Source organism: Microcaecilia unicolor, chromosome 6 (genome assembly GCF_901765095.1).
Source record: "Microcaecilia unicolor chromosome 6, aMicUni1.1, whole genome shotgun sequence".
Lineage (NCBI taxonomy): Eukaryota > Metazoa > Chordata > Amphibia > Gymnophiona > Siphonopidae > Microcaecilia > Microcaecilia unicolor.
In genome coordinates, this window is record NC_044036.1 from 61,200,448 (window position 1) to 61,215,636 (window position 15,189).

The 15,189-nt window shown below is 41.5% G+C and overlaps 1 protein-coding gene across 3 annotated transcripts in view; it reads left to right on the plus strand.

Annotated features, from left to right (window-relative positions):
• Positions 1-15,189, plus strand: part of PRKACB (protein kinase cAMP-activated catalytic subunit beta) — a 298,573-nt gene that overhangs the window by 249,908 nt on the left and 33,476 nt on the right. For all 3 annotated transcript variants that reach the window (XM_030205781.1, XM_030205780.1, XM_030205782.1), the window contains exon 6: positions 6,473-6,599. In XM_030205781.1, coding sequence (XP_030061641.1) covers positions 6,473-6,599 — 127 coding nt within the window. The remainder of the gene's footprint in view (positions 1-6,472; positions 6,600-15,189) is intronic.

Genomic DNA, 15,189 nt, shown 5'->3' on the forward strand with positions numbered 1-15,189 from the left:
AGGAATATCTTCTGATTTGTTGCAGTAGCTATTCTTAGATTACTGCAAGACTGGCAAACTCCACTTACCATACAACCTGTTTCCAAGAAAAGTGGATATGAAATATAAATTCTATCAGTCAACTGATTTTCAACAAAATCCAGCTCTCATGGCCCTCCACTGTAGTTGAAGCAGCCACAAATAAAGCAAAGAAGTGTAGAGAGTTTTCCAATACTTTTCTTGCTAAATATCCATGACTATTGAACTGTTGAGGCATGAATGTGTTACTAGGGACCAAGCTGTTGGCATGCACTGCAGCCCTTCAACTTTATATGGTGCAATATATGCAAGCCGTTTTTCTAAAAGTACATGTATTCTCATCCAGCCTCTCACCACAGGCTCAGACTCAGCTAGCAGCCATATTAGCAGAGGCATTTGTTGAACTATATTAACTCTACTGACCATGTCGTTCCTCTTGCATGACTGAAGATGGAGAAGACCACAGTTGGATCTTAAGTTCTAATGGAACCAGCATACCCAGCTTCTTTCCACAATTCTTCATTCATATGTTTAGCTTTGAACCATGCGGTCATGGTAGACAACACTATCCAATTTAATTGCAGGTGTCCCATTTGCTCCACTGAAATACAATCTCTATAAACAAATGCTTATAACACCAGATGGGAAGCTCACTTACATTTTCACCTACTCAGTGCATGGAATCAAAGAGTTAAGAAATCTTGACTTAGAGTGTTGAGCCATATTTTGTGCCTTTTGAGTTATCCATCTTTTCAGAAACACCTCAGTGTTAATTCAGATAGACAACCAAGCTGCCATGTTTTGTGTCCACGAATACAGAAGCAAGGGATCCTTCTGCTTCTGCCAGGAAGCAGCAAAGATTTAGGTCTTTGTCACTGCCAATTATCAAAATCTAAATACAGGCCATGTCTCTTGCTGACATTCAAAACCAGACAGCCTACTGGTTCTGCAGAATTCTTTAACCACAAAAACACTATTTGGATTGGAGAAGTGTTGAAAACTTCTTTTCAATTTGGGGGACCCTTTAAATAGATGGTTTTGCCAGGCAAGAAAACGTAGAACCCTGCTGCTCTGTTGTTTGATTCTTCTATTCTTAGATCGCTTGGCAGGGGAAGCTCTAGCAATCCCCAAGACATGAACTCTACTCTCTGCTTATCCTCCCATCACACTCATAGTTTAGTTGTTTTTATTTGCACTTGGTATACTGCCTTTCAAAACATGAATCCAAGTGGTTCACAGCTAAAATAATAGAGAAGAACTACACTAACATATAGGAAATCTAAGGAGAGAAGGAAACTAAGGTATAAAGGGAGCAGAAAGCCTGTACAAGTTTCAGCACAGATAAGGCAGCATGATTCTCATAGTTCCATACTGGCCTTGTCAGAACTGATTTCCCTACATTAGAAAGATTTGCAGTTTACCCCTATGCAGACTATCATTATTTCAATGATCAACCACTCAAAACAAGAGCTGCCTTCTTAGTCCTAATCTCAGATCGTTAGCACTCAGTGTGGAAACTGAGCAGCACTTACAGGGAGATGATCAAAGGTAAATGTGGGCACTATATAGGACACTAGCGCCTGCATTTAACTGCGCAAAATGCTCAGCGGGCTCCAGCGTGACTGATGAGTACACCAAGAAATATCGCAGAGCTCATTTCAATGATATTAAAATGAGCTCATTTCATATTCCACCTCATGTTCAAAGAACCGCGCTCTGAACTCCAGTGCTCCTATTGCCTTAAACCTATGCCAGCTCTGCTGGCATTAGGGTTAAGAAGGGAGAAGCAGTGCTGAGCCTTATTGGTTGGCTGTCCTCCCTCTCCCTCTTCCTCCCCCCTCCCCCCAAGCAAGGGTAAAACACAACCCAGGCTGTCACTGTCAGATTCCCCCCCTACACACGCACAAATACAAACACCTGGTGATCCAGTGGAACCCTGTCAAGGAACCCCTATCACCCTGGTGGCTTAGCGGTGCCCCTCCCCCTACCTTTGGAGGAGAGACAGTCCTAGTCCCGCCTCCCTCTGGGCACCTCTCAAAATGGTGGTGCCCTACCTGGTGCTTGTTAAGCCTGCCTGGTGCATCCCAGGATGCACCACGCTGGGCTGGGCACCACCATTTTGAGAGGCGCCCAGTGGGAGGAGGGACTAAGACCACATCATGCCTCCAAAGATATGAGGGTTTTGTGTGGGGGGGGCCACTTGGCTTCTACAACCTGTCTAAAGTGGGTCTATGTATGTGCACTGATACTTGTTTATATAGAATGATATTTACGTTAAATTAGTAAAATAATTCTGTTAGACTTCTCCAGACAGTAATATTGGAATATAATAAGTTTGTATTTTCCAGTTTTATAAACTCTGGTATTTGTTTCGGTAATTCACAGAGGGTAATGCTTTAGTTTGCATTCAGGCCAAACTCCTCTTATTCCTTGCAGTGAGCCTCATGCACGATTTTATGCAGCACAGATAGTGCTAACGTTTGAGTACCTCCACTCGTTAGACCTCATCTACCAAGATTTAAAACCAGAAAACCTTTTAATTGACCAACAAGGACATAAGTGGACATGCCTAAATATAGGAGAATTAATGCTGACTTAGGCTAGTATTCTGTAACAGCATCTTGGTGCACAGAGTGTGCCATCAGCAAGCGTAAATTGTGGCAGTGAGTTATAGAATTCCCCCATTATGTTTTGTTCCCTAAATATTTATGATCAGGTTACAGGATTCCAGCCAGGATGTAATCTGTATTCTTCTGCAAAATATTATTGCAGGTACTATCCGTTTGGATTTTTTGTTTACAGTGGGTCAGAAAAAGGGCATTTTTTTTTTTTTTTAGATAATATCCACCTGGAAGGTGACTAAGTTCTCTTACCTAAAATGATGAAAAGCATGGCTGTGGCAGATGGCTAGTGGGTGGCCTTTTGGAATACTGAAGCATAAGGAACTCTTACCGTTTCCATTATTGGGGGGGGGGGGGGCTGATGTGATTTTGGAAACATATGTTTGTTTTGCTCTTTGCTATGGGATTTATATCTTTTCTTTGTGATGTGGATGACAGATTTATTGTTTTAGGAATTGTAAAAGAGGTGATGTGTATTGTGTTCTATATGTATTTTTTAGATGTTGTAAATTCTTTTTTTTTTCCTTTGGTGGTGATTCATAAACAAACTTCAGTTCTTAATTGCATATGGACAGTACACTCAGTTTTGCCATAATAAGGTGTTTCTTTGAACTTGTCCCAAGTTTTTACCCAAGGTAGTTACCCCTTTCTTCAAAAATGAGGAATTATTGCTCCCAACTTTTTGTTGAAAGCCTCATACAAATCTACGTGGGAAATTTCTCCATCCTCTGAACTGCAAATGTGCTCTTGCTTACAACCTCAAAAGAACTGAATCCATCACAGAGTCTATGCAGCTCATTTTCTTCTTTGAATCTCAACAGAATTAGCATTCTAGTCACCAAACAATCACTAGTAAATTAGCTAGCATCCTGCATCCGACTTTGTTTTGAACTGGTGGTGTTCATCTAACCGCTGAAATGAAAACCTCATCAGATCAGGGCCACTGCGGGTACTTGGCTCTTCTGAAGTCTGCTTTACTGGATAGTAAAGCAGTGAATTGATCCTTACTTCATATTTGTACAAATCCACAATAAGAGAGAGTGCATTCAGTCGAGCTGTGCTGACCAGTCTGTGTGATGCTGCAACTCTCACATTGTTTTTATGCTTGAGATGCTCCTGGAAAATGGACAACACATAAAGAGATGAGCAGCCCTGAGCTTAGGAGTCACCTACTTGTGTGCCTGACTTAATCCTACTTGTTGATGGAGAAAGCATTGTTGCTCAGTTGAAACAGATGTTTTCCGTAGACAGCAAGATTGATCAGGCACACAGGGCCAGATTCAATATAAGGCGCCTAAAAAAAACATCTGTGAGGTAAACATTTCCACCTAAGCATATTCTATAAGCAGTGCCTAGATTTAGGCTCGGTATATAGAATACGCTTAGTTGATATCCCAGCGCCTAAAACTACGTGCATTGACCTTTTCATACCTAAGCACACAATTCTGGAACGCGCTACCGCACAATTTAAAAATGATCTATGAACTAACTAACTTCCGCAAACTACTGAAAACCCATCTCTTTAACAAGGTATACCACAAAGATCAGCAATGTGAACTCCTCTACATATATCCAGAATTGTTATAACATCCACTTGTTACACTACTATGATGATGTCTTATTATTATCATGCTGCCCAAGATCCTTCTGTAATACTACACTGTATTTCCACTATTCATGATGTATTGTAAGCCACATTGAGCCTGCAAAGAGGTCGGAAAATGTGGGATACAAATGCAATAAAATAAATAAATAAAAAGCATGGCGTAAATTCCTGCACATAGATTTACGCACACTGGGCCATATTCTGTAACTATGCACATAAATTTTGGAATGCTCATGAAACGCCTATTTCCCCACCCATATCCACGCCTCTTTTCAACTGCGCACATTCAAATTTAGGCACAGTTCATTACAGAATACGTCTAGCGAGTTGTGTGTGTAAATTCTTCTTATTGCCAATTAGTGCTCATTATTGCTTAAGTGCTGTTATCAATGCTGATTAGCTTAAGCCAACTAAAATACACACATTGTTATAGAATACTTCTGGATTGTGGAATAGATCATTAGGTGCACTATATAGAATCCGACAGACAGTCCCACTTCTGTAAGAGTTGTATTACTTCTTGAATTGAGTTGCTGAGGAGATTGCTGCATATGGGAAAGGCTGCACACAGGGCCAGTGCTAGGATTTCTGGCGCCCTCCCATCCATGTCCAGCGATTCTCCTTTGCCCCATCCTCCCCTCCCATGTCCAGTGACGCACCGCAGCCCCCACTTGCCCCCCTTTTCAGCCCTCGAGTTATGGTTCCAGCCCCGCCCGCCCTCTTCTCCCCCAATATCCTCCTTTTCGTTCCTGTGGAGTTTAAATCTTTTATTTTACCTCAGTCGCAGCGGCGGCGACCGCATCAGGGAAAGCAGCAGGCAGCTCGTCATCTCTAGCCTTCCCTTCCCTCTCAGTGTTCCGCTCTCACGGAAAGAGGAAATTACATCTCTGGAGGGCGCCACAAGCCATGCTTACCACCGCTGGGGTGCTCACCTACAGGCAAGCTCTAGGTTCCCACCTGCCTGCCCTCAGCTCCCAGACAACCCTCCTTTTGTTCCCTTCGCCCTGGGGGGTTCAAATCTTTTATTTTACCTCAGTCGCAGCTGTGGCCGCATCAGTGAAAGCAGCAGGCAGGCTAGTCATCTCTAGCCTTCCCTTCCCTCTCACTGTCCCACCTGCTTCTGATGTAACATAGTAACTAAGCAATATATAGAAATAAGGGCAGAAAAGAAAAAAGTAAATTATAAAGCCAAAAATCATTTTCCCTTGAAATATGGCATCCAAGTTTTCTATTTTTTTTCAATCTTAGATATAATATTAACTAAAACTATTTTTTGAAAATGTAGCATTGCAACTGTTATCTTTTCCATAAAGGGAAAAGCATAATGCAAAAATACTATGACCTTCATTTTACAAGCCCCATTTGCCTTTGATAAATGCATAAACCAGCAAAAACATTTATCTTGCATAAACATCCAAGTTCCCATTTTATAAAGGTAGGATATGCACATATCACACCCAAATGCATGCAAATGGCAAGGGAGCATTGTCTTGGCTTGTTTTGCGTGGGACAAGGGCATAGCAAGTTCATAGATGTTTATTCTCATTTCAGAAGGGGACTAAATGACTATTTTCTAAAAGACTGATATTGGGAGTTATATCTGCTACCAAACACATTTAGGATTTGGTAAACAGCTTCTATTAAGCAGCACTCCACTGGAGGGATTAAGGGGCATTGCCCTTTAATCTCCCATTGGTTTGTGTGGCCCCCCTCCCCCATCCCAAACTGACAAGGAAAACTGTTCACTTTGGCTGCAGCATTCGTATACTATCCAGTTATGTTGCCATTTTACAACACAACAGGTTAAATGCTGGCTTTGAATCTGTTGTTATATACTTTTGTTTTTCTAAAAGGGATGTTTATGCCACAGTGCTCTATGCATAAATGTCCATTTTTCCTGTATTTTAGAACAGGCTCTATGTCGGCAGATCCTGTTCTAAAATACTGATGAAACTTGAGATACACTGACCTGCTTATCTTAATTCCTGCTTCTACAGCCTAAAATAAGGCTGTGTATGTGCACTGATACTTGTTTATATAGAATGATATTTATGTTAAATTAGTAAAACAGTTCTATTAGAGTTTTGCAGACAGTAATATTGGGATACAGTAATTTATATTTTCCAGTTTTATAAGCTCTGGGATTTGTTTCTGTAATTCACAGAGGGTAATGTCTAACTTTTTTTGAAGTCTGCATTCAGGCCAGTACTCTTCTTCTTCCTTGCAGTGAGCCTCATGCACGATTTTATGCAGCTCAGATAGTGCTAACGTTTGAGTACCTCCACTCGCTAGACCTCATCTACCGAGATTTAAAACCAGAAAACCTTTTAATTGACCAACAAGGATATATTGAGGTATGACCAAGGCAAACAGTTACTTTTCTTTATCCTCTCTGTATGTTATGTTGCCTATTGTCCAAGTAGAAGACATAATTGGTGTTATGAAATCATCATTTATTGACTTCTATGGTTTTACATTTTCTGTGAATTAGTGAAAGTTTGTATGTTATGCCTTACATTTGTCATATAATTTTATTTTGGCACTGGAGACACTGATTTAACTTTTAATCCTACAGGTGCATTAGAACATCTACCTTATAGCAGATCAAGCTCTCTAGCCATTATATAGATATGCATTCAATTAGGACTTTCAGAAATGTATTGTTCAGGAAGGGGTTATTCTAGTCTAGATAACAATCAAATGATGTGAAACATCTGTCAGTAAAGTATCTATGTCCTGAATTTGAACATAGCTAGTAAAATAACATGAGTCTTACTGGGTTAGACCAGTGGTCCACAGAGCTCACACCCTCTCTCTAACAGTGGCCAAAGCCAATCTCTGGAAGTATCCAGCAGACCATAATGACAAGGTCCATTCCCTGTTACTCTCCTCAAAAATTAATTGGTGGTGATCTCCAAGTCCATGTGGCTAAACTATTATCGACCTGCCCTCCGGAAACTTGTTCATCCATACCCTTGTGAATCCAGCTATACCAATCACCTTGTCTGCATTTTCAGGCAATAAATTCCATAGCTTATTGGTGTTTTGACTGAACAAAATGCTTAATTTGTTTTAAATTTATATGTAGCATGTGCCTTCCCATTGGGTAGCTCAAGGTGAGTTATTTTTAGATATAGTAGGTATAAGGGAAACTTCAGTATGCAGCTGCCTAGAGCCCCTTGAGCTTTGAAGTTTAATGTAGTTGGATGGCTTCTAAGAGGGGAATACTCCCCAGATATTTATTAATAGCCAATTCTGATTCAGTATCTCAATCACTGTACCCTCTATGCTGAGCAGGAGTCCTCCAACTGCTTTGCTGCCAGTGTGTGTGTATGGTGGGGGAGGAGGGGGGTTCAATATTGTGGTTTCAATCACAAGGCAAAGGCAGATTCTTTGGAGTCCTGCAGAGCTTGCCTGTCCCTCACTATAGAAAATATGATAGTGAAACAGTGCCCCCCACTGGAGGACTTCTGTCTGAGGGAACAGCGATCTCAATTACTTCTATAAATTGAATAGATAAATTAAATCCTGCCTATTTAACAATCCTAGGTGAGTGCCAAATGAGTATGAGAAATATTTGAAATAAAACATATGCAACATTTTATTATCAAGCAATAGTAATAATTATAATTCTAAAACATAACCTCCTAGTATTAAAAGCATCAGGAAATAATATTTTTCTGATCTTTCCTACATTTGAATAAATCTGATTCAAATCAAGAACAATAGCATTCCAATGTTGTGATCTAATTACAAAAAACATACAAGCATGCACTCTTGCTTTGGGCATGTATTTAATGGAAGGAATTATGAGCAACTCTGGTAGCAACACTGGTAATTGGAAAACAAAGCCAGTACTGGGCAGACGTCTATGGTCTGTGCCCTGATTGTGGCTGAATAGACTTGGATGGACTGGAATGGAGCTATTCAGGGGCTTCGACAACTTCAGAATTTTAGAACAAGGCCAGTGTTGGGCAGACTTCTACTGTCTATGCCTTGAAAATGACAAGGACAAATCAAGATCAGGTATGCATATGAAGTATCACATACCATATGTAATGAGTTTATCTTGTTGGGCAGACTGGATGGACCATACAGGTCTTGATCTGCTGTCATCTACTATGTTATGATAATAACCTGGTGGGAGGTAAACAGTGTTGTTTAAAGTACTAGATCAAAGTTCTTAAGTAAAAGTAAAAATAAATGTATATTTTAATACTTAAGTAAAAATAAAAGTACAGTGAAAAGCACATAAAAATTTTTACGTAAGTGAAAATAAAAAGTTATTGCCTAATATAATACTTTTTGACTGAAAAGTAAAAGTACTGCAAATACAATGAATGCAACTATTGCTAACATTTTTTACTAACAACTTTGTTCTACAATTCAATCCACCTCACTTTTAGTAAAACTAGGGGCCCTGTTTACTAAGCTGCACTAGCATTTTTAGCGTGTGCTAAAGCTAGAGACATCCATATATTCCTATGGGTGTCTCTAGCATTAGCGCACGCTAAAAACGCTAGTGTGTCTACAGCTTAGTAAACGGGGCCCTAAGTTTTGAAAGTGACTGTCACTCATGCAAGTGTGCTTGTGAATCATTAATCCAGCACAGCTAAAAAGGTGTTCAACAACTGTACTACCAGGGCAGTGGATTGTTCAGTCTGATAAAATATTCCTTCAAATCAGTCCAGGTTGCAGTATTACTGATGTCTTTTGGCAGGGTCTGCAGTTATTGATCAAGAGAATCTATGTCTAAAACACTTGACATCCTTATAGCAAAGAATGCTTTATCATCATTGTTGTCATTATCTGCATTAGAAGTAGTGCTGTCTAATTCTTTACTTGCATCTTTATCTGTGTTATCATTGTCATGCTGTCCAATTACAGAGAAAGCTTTCACAGAGTTGAAATCATTGTCTGTTGTTCTAACAGTTTTTTGTCTGATGGCAAATTCTGTTTGAATATCTTCAAGAACTGATGCAAGAATGCGAAATGGGTTGAAACCGTTCAGTCTTATGGTCAGACCAACAGACTTCTCTAATGAGAAGTCATACCAAAGTAAAAATTTCCGTGGGATGTCCAGCAGTCTGTTGTGGTAGAGACATATGTCTGTCCATAAAGAATTGTAACCAGCTGCAGCTTCATGTCCACTTCAAAGTGACCGAACTCATCAGTATTCTTTTTTTTTTATTATTTATTTTTTTTAATCATTTATTTATAATTTTTTCATTTTACAAGGATCACTTGCAAAACAGTAAAACAGAGATGATTGTACATTAAAACAATATTAGAAGAAAAAAACAATCTCAACAAAATAAATGGATTTTATACAATCTTTCTCTTTCTTAGACCACAAAATAAATAGGGAGAGTGAAACAAGACAAGGAGATCAATTTAAGCAACAGCAAACAAAGAAAACGTGGTATTAACCCGATTATCCCCAGTTATTATTTATCTAAATCATTATTCCACATTGATCATCTGGTTGGTTTCTTCAAGACCACAACGGTGCATAGTCCATCAATTTCATTGGAAACATACTTATTGTCCAATATTAGTGAAAGTAATACACCTGATTTCATTTTTTTTCCCTTTTAAAACCAGAAATTGTTTAACAATACAAACCCTTGAATCTCCAATCCAATTCCCGCTGATTAAAGTAATCCCAGTTTCACAGGCTTCACTCCTTTTGAATTAATATATTAAGAGGAATCATTTCAGAGGAAAAAAAACATTAGGAGTCATACCCGGAACTCTGGGAAAACAACAATCTCGATATTAATCATCTATAACAATATTCATTTTGTTCAAATTTTTCTGGTCTTTTATCATTTTCAAATCTTAACCGTTTCCTACTTCAGTAGAACTTCATTTGCTGTATATTCTCAAAGGATTCGATTAGATTATCCATGTGGCTCATTAACAAGACTATATCTGAAGCAAAGTCATTCTCTACCACCGTCAGGTCCTGGAGCACCCTCCAGATGACATTCAATGCAACCTCCACGGGAGCCAAAAACTCCAAGCTGATAACTCTTAAGGGTTTAGGAGTAGCACCGCCGACACGGGTTCAGCTGCAAACGACTTCCGTTTCAGCATACACTCCTGACTCACTCCTCCACTCCTTTGGGCATGGTGGTTAAATGATTTTTGAGCGATGAAGTTGTTTCTAGGTCCAAGAGCATCGACGCTCCTTTGTCGGCGCTAATCAAAGGACTCATCAACCCAGTCATCTATGGGCAGCTCGTCACACAGCGGTCCCACACTTGCTGCACAGGGGACAAAACGCTGGTCATCGGCGGCTGACCCCCCATTGTCCCCTTCCTCTGTTAAGGCAACTGCAATGCAGAGAGGAAATTTCAAGTGAACAAAAACTGAACTTCAGAGGACAGCTGGGCCGTTGAGTGTACGAGCTTCAGGTCACCATCTTTCCTCTCTCCCTAATTTGGGACACTCTTTGTCTGGTTTCTCCTCAGAGGCCTGTCTGATATGGGTAACCCTTCAGCATAGCCCTCTGAGTCATTGAAACACGGAAGCCCCTCCACCACTTACAAGGTGGTGTCCCTTCGGAGGGGACTCATCAGTATTCTGATTGACTAGAGACCAGTAACCAATTCAACAAACACGGGCAACTCCACTGTCCTCATAGGCTGTGTTCCCTGAACAGCAAAATTTAAGATGAGATGATCCACTGTTTGTGAGACAAGGTTTGCAATAGCAAAATCCTGTTCCAGGTTTTGCTGTTTAATTTGGTTTATTGAGGAATCATCATTTAGGTCTCTCTTCTACTTTTTATTGTTAACTGCACGCATCAGAAGTAATTAGGTAAAATTAGTGAAATTATTACTTCATTAAAAGTAAATGTTTCCTGTATTTTTTTTTTACAAGTAAAAGAGACAAAATGTTTACTTAAGTATGGTTACATTGTCTTAGTTACTATATACATCACTGGACGTAAACCATGTAAGGACCCTAGGATCTTATCCCAACTTCTGCCAAATGAATTAGCAGTACGGAGTGTTCCACTGTTTAAATGCTGCAATGATGTCCAGTCAAGTCATTGCAAGGCCTTGTAGAATAGATTCCAACACAGAGAACAAGAGTGTCTGTGCTGTAGCCTGCATGAAAGTCATATCTCCTTTCCATCCACCAGACCAGTCTAGAACTGATGGGTTATCTCTCCCAGCTCGCAGATGGAGACAAACTAATGAGTTATGAACTCAGCCTTATAAGAGGCACTGTGTAGCTCCCTCAGATCAGTATATTCAGCAGATCGTGAGGGACATGCAATGCAGTACAGGGCCGGTCTGGTGAAGGCTCGTGGGCCCAGCTGGAAAACTGGTCACCCAGTGGAGCAGGAGAAGGCTTCTGGGTCTGGCTGGTGGAGCCTGTGCAGGGAACAGTTGGAGGAGTCCAGGTAACTTCCCTTTTCATTGGCTCTGATCAGGGAAATTTTGATATCTCCCTCTTTCTCTCTTCTCCCTCTCTTTTTTTTTCTCTTTTGAACTCCCTTCCTTCTGAACTTAGAGCTGAAATATCATGCCATTGATTCAAGGCCTCTTTAAAAACAAACATCTTTTCTCTGGCATTTGGCTATGTTCCATAAGCCAGGCAATTTTGCATTCAGCAGTATAGCTCTTACCTTTACCTTGTTTTTGTCCCTCCCCCCCCCCCCCCCCCATCATGACCGTTCCTCCTCCTCCTCCATTTTTTGCTTCTTTTCAACTTTATCAGCAAGTTGTAGTTCCTTTCATTTTAAATTTGTTTTTATCCATTATAAACCACTTTGATTCATATTTTGAATGGTGGTATATCAAGTCCAAATAAACATTAACAGGTTTTTTTTTTTTTTAAAGGTGGCTCTTTGCTCCCAGATCAGTAAGTTTGTAGGTGGCAAGAGGGAGCTCCTAATGCCACTGGGACCCTCAACCCCCCAACTTTCAGTTTCTTGTAGGCTTTGGGTGGGTCTGTTAGGGTACCAGAAGTGAGGTAAGAGTGTGGTTTTATAGTAGTGGCAGGACAGAGCTCCATGTCAAACTCACAATTTGGGAGTGGTTTGTTTTCTAGCCTCGAGTGTAGGCTTGCCGGAAGTTCCCATCAGAAAAGCCTGGGAATCCATGAGGCACCTGCTTGAAGGAGACAACATGGGTTGCATGAAATCTCATGGTAACATAGTAGATGATGGCAGAAAAAGACCTGCACGGTCCATCCAGTCTGCCCAACAAGATAAACTCACATGTGCTACTTTTTGTGTATACCTTACCTTGATTTGTATCTGTCATTTTCAGGGCACAGACCGTATAAGTCTGCCCAGCACTATCCCCGCCTCCCACCACCGGCTCTGGCACAGACCGTATAAGTCTGGCCAGCACTATCCCCACCTCCCAACCACCAGCTCTGCCACCCACTCTCAGCTAAGCTCCTGAGGATCCATTTCTTCTGAACAGGATTCCTTTATGTTTATCCCACGTACAAATTGTTTATTCATTTTACCTTTCAGTTTTGCCAGTGACAAAGCTTGGAAGTGGCAGGGGCTATAAATTTGATAAACAAGGAATCTGTTGTAGTTAGATCTTGTTAATATCTTTTCTTTGTTGTGTAGCTGTACATCACAAATTCTGCTAGAGCAGGGGTGGGTAACCTTTTTATATGGAGGGCTGCATGAACACTATCACTGGGGGGGGAGGGGAACGGATGGACGCACACACACACACTCACTCATTCTTCCAGGGCTAATTTACATTTATAAACTTATGATTTTATGTGGATATGAAAACCCACCCCTGAGAATTCCACAACAAATGCACCATATAAATCATTGCCAACAAAACACAATACGATGTAGTGGCATCTGTAGACAGAAATATCAGAGGGGGGGGGGGGCTGTTACCAGCAGCAGAGCATATAAAAGAGCTAAAATTGCTGCAATTAAATTAAATACCCTGTAAATTAATGACCCCTCACCATGTACACTTGACCATCAAGGTATTAGGTTTAAACATAATCTGCATTCAAAGAAACCTTACTGATACAGCAGTGGGTACAGAGCAGAACCAGGACATTTCCACATACAAAATGAATAAATGATTCTGGTATCATCTCAATAACAGCAACATAAACCCTCTCCAGCACCAGGTATCTTGTAAAGTCCCAGTCTCTGCTTCTATCTGTGCTCTTAATTCAGTTTCCAGGGCTTCCTGTCCATTTGCTATTTGTTTTCTCTCCTTTCTGCTTCACTTCCTGCTCTTTGTCCATCCTTATTGGCACTTATCTTTCACATTCAGCTTTCTTCCATTTTTCTGTGTTTCTCAATTCTAATTTTCCATCTGTTCCCTTTATTCATGTGCAGCATATCCTCCCTCTCCCCTCTCATCCATCCATGTGCATCTCCATCAGGACTGGGTAAAAGCCACTCTCTAGATCTGCTCTATATCTTCTACAGTGGGGTCTGCAGAGGATCCAGCTGTTACTTATGTGCTGCCTCTGATCCTCTGCTGCCTTGGACATGGGGCTTCAACGTGCTCTGTTCTGTATCCCGTGCTGCCTTGGCTGGATCTTGTGGCTGCCCCGCATTCTCTGCTGCCTCAGATCCGGTGGCTACTGTGGCCGCTTCTCCACCCTGTTCTGCTTTGGCAGGGCTTACCTTGTCCAGGATCTTCAGGTTTTCTTTTTTAATGTTAAATTTGATTCTGGGGGTCTCTTCTAGTTCCAACTTTAATATTAAGAAAAAGCATCACAAAGGTGAAGACACATCCAGGGCAGGTGAAGGCAGCAGTGAATCTTGGGCAAAGCAGGGCAAGTTGAAGCCCCATGTCAGAGGCAGCAGAGGATCCAGGGCAGTGCATAAGTAAAAGCTGGATCCTCTGCAAACTTGATTGGAGGAGGTATAGAATGGATCCAGCAGATCTGGCTTTTGCCTATTTTCTCCATCCATGTGTAGCTTTTCCCATCTCTTTCCTTTCCCTCCTCTCTATCCACATGCAAATTTTCCCTCTCTTTCCTTCCATTCATGTGCATCTCCTTGTCCTTCTCCTCTCTATCAATGTGCATCTCCTTGTCCTTCCTCTCTTCTCTATTAATGTGCATCTCCTCCCTTTATTTCCTTTTAATCCCCCTTCATCCACGTGCATCTCCTTCCTCTCTCTTCCCTTTCTCTCCATCTATAAAATTTTCTTCCCTTTTTCTTCAGTTCCCCTTCCCCCTCCATCCATGTCCAGTATTTCTCCTCTGATAACCTCCCCTCCCTCTCATCCATCCATCATCACCCACTCTATCCTCCCAACTCCCTTGGTCCAATATTGCCTGCTCCCTCTCATTCTCTTCCCCTTCCTTCTCCCCCAAGTCCAGCATTTCTCCTGAAACCTCCCTCTCTCTGCCGCTACCCGCACTGCCGTGCTGGGCCCCTGGCAGCAACGAGAAAGTACCAGGCCTGCCACTGTGACCAGCACTAACTTTGCAATGAGGAGCCTTCCAGCCCACGTGCTTGTGAAGGTCATTAGTCTCACCCTCTCTGACACACATGCATTAGAGAGGCAGTACCAACAGGGCCTCCACAAGTGAATAGACTGGAAGGCTCCTCATTGCAGAAGTTAGCACTTGTCATGGAGGCAGGTCTGGTAATTTCTTCTTGCTGCCGGGGACCTGAATTCAGAGAGACAGCAGCGAGAGGGAAAGGGGATCAACACGAACTGGTGTGGCACTTGCCACCCCGTAGTAATGCCTATTATGCGATGACCAAGTGAACATAACTTTATTACCAGAATGGTCTCTCTTCCCTGCCCCTCCTCCCCTGATCCTAATATCATCCCTTGTATCTATTTCCCTCACTCATTACAAGGCTCACAAGCAGATCTCCCCTCTCCTTTCAGGTTCCTCATGATTGAAGAAATGTTTCTTCACTGCGGAGGAGCTTTGGTGCCACATGCGTGAAAGCCTGGCTGGTCA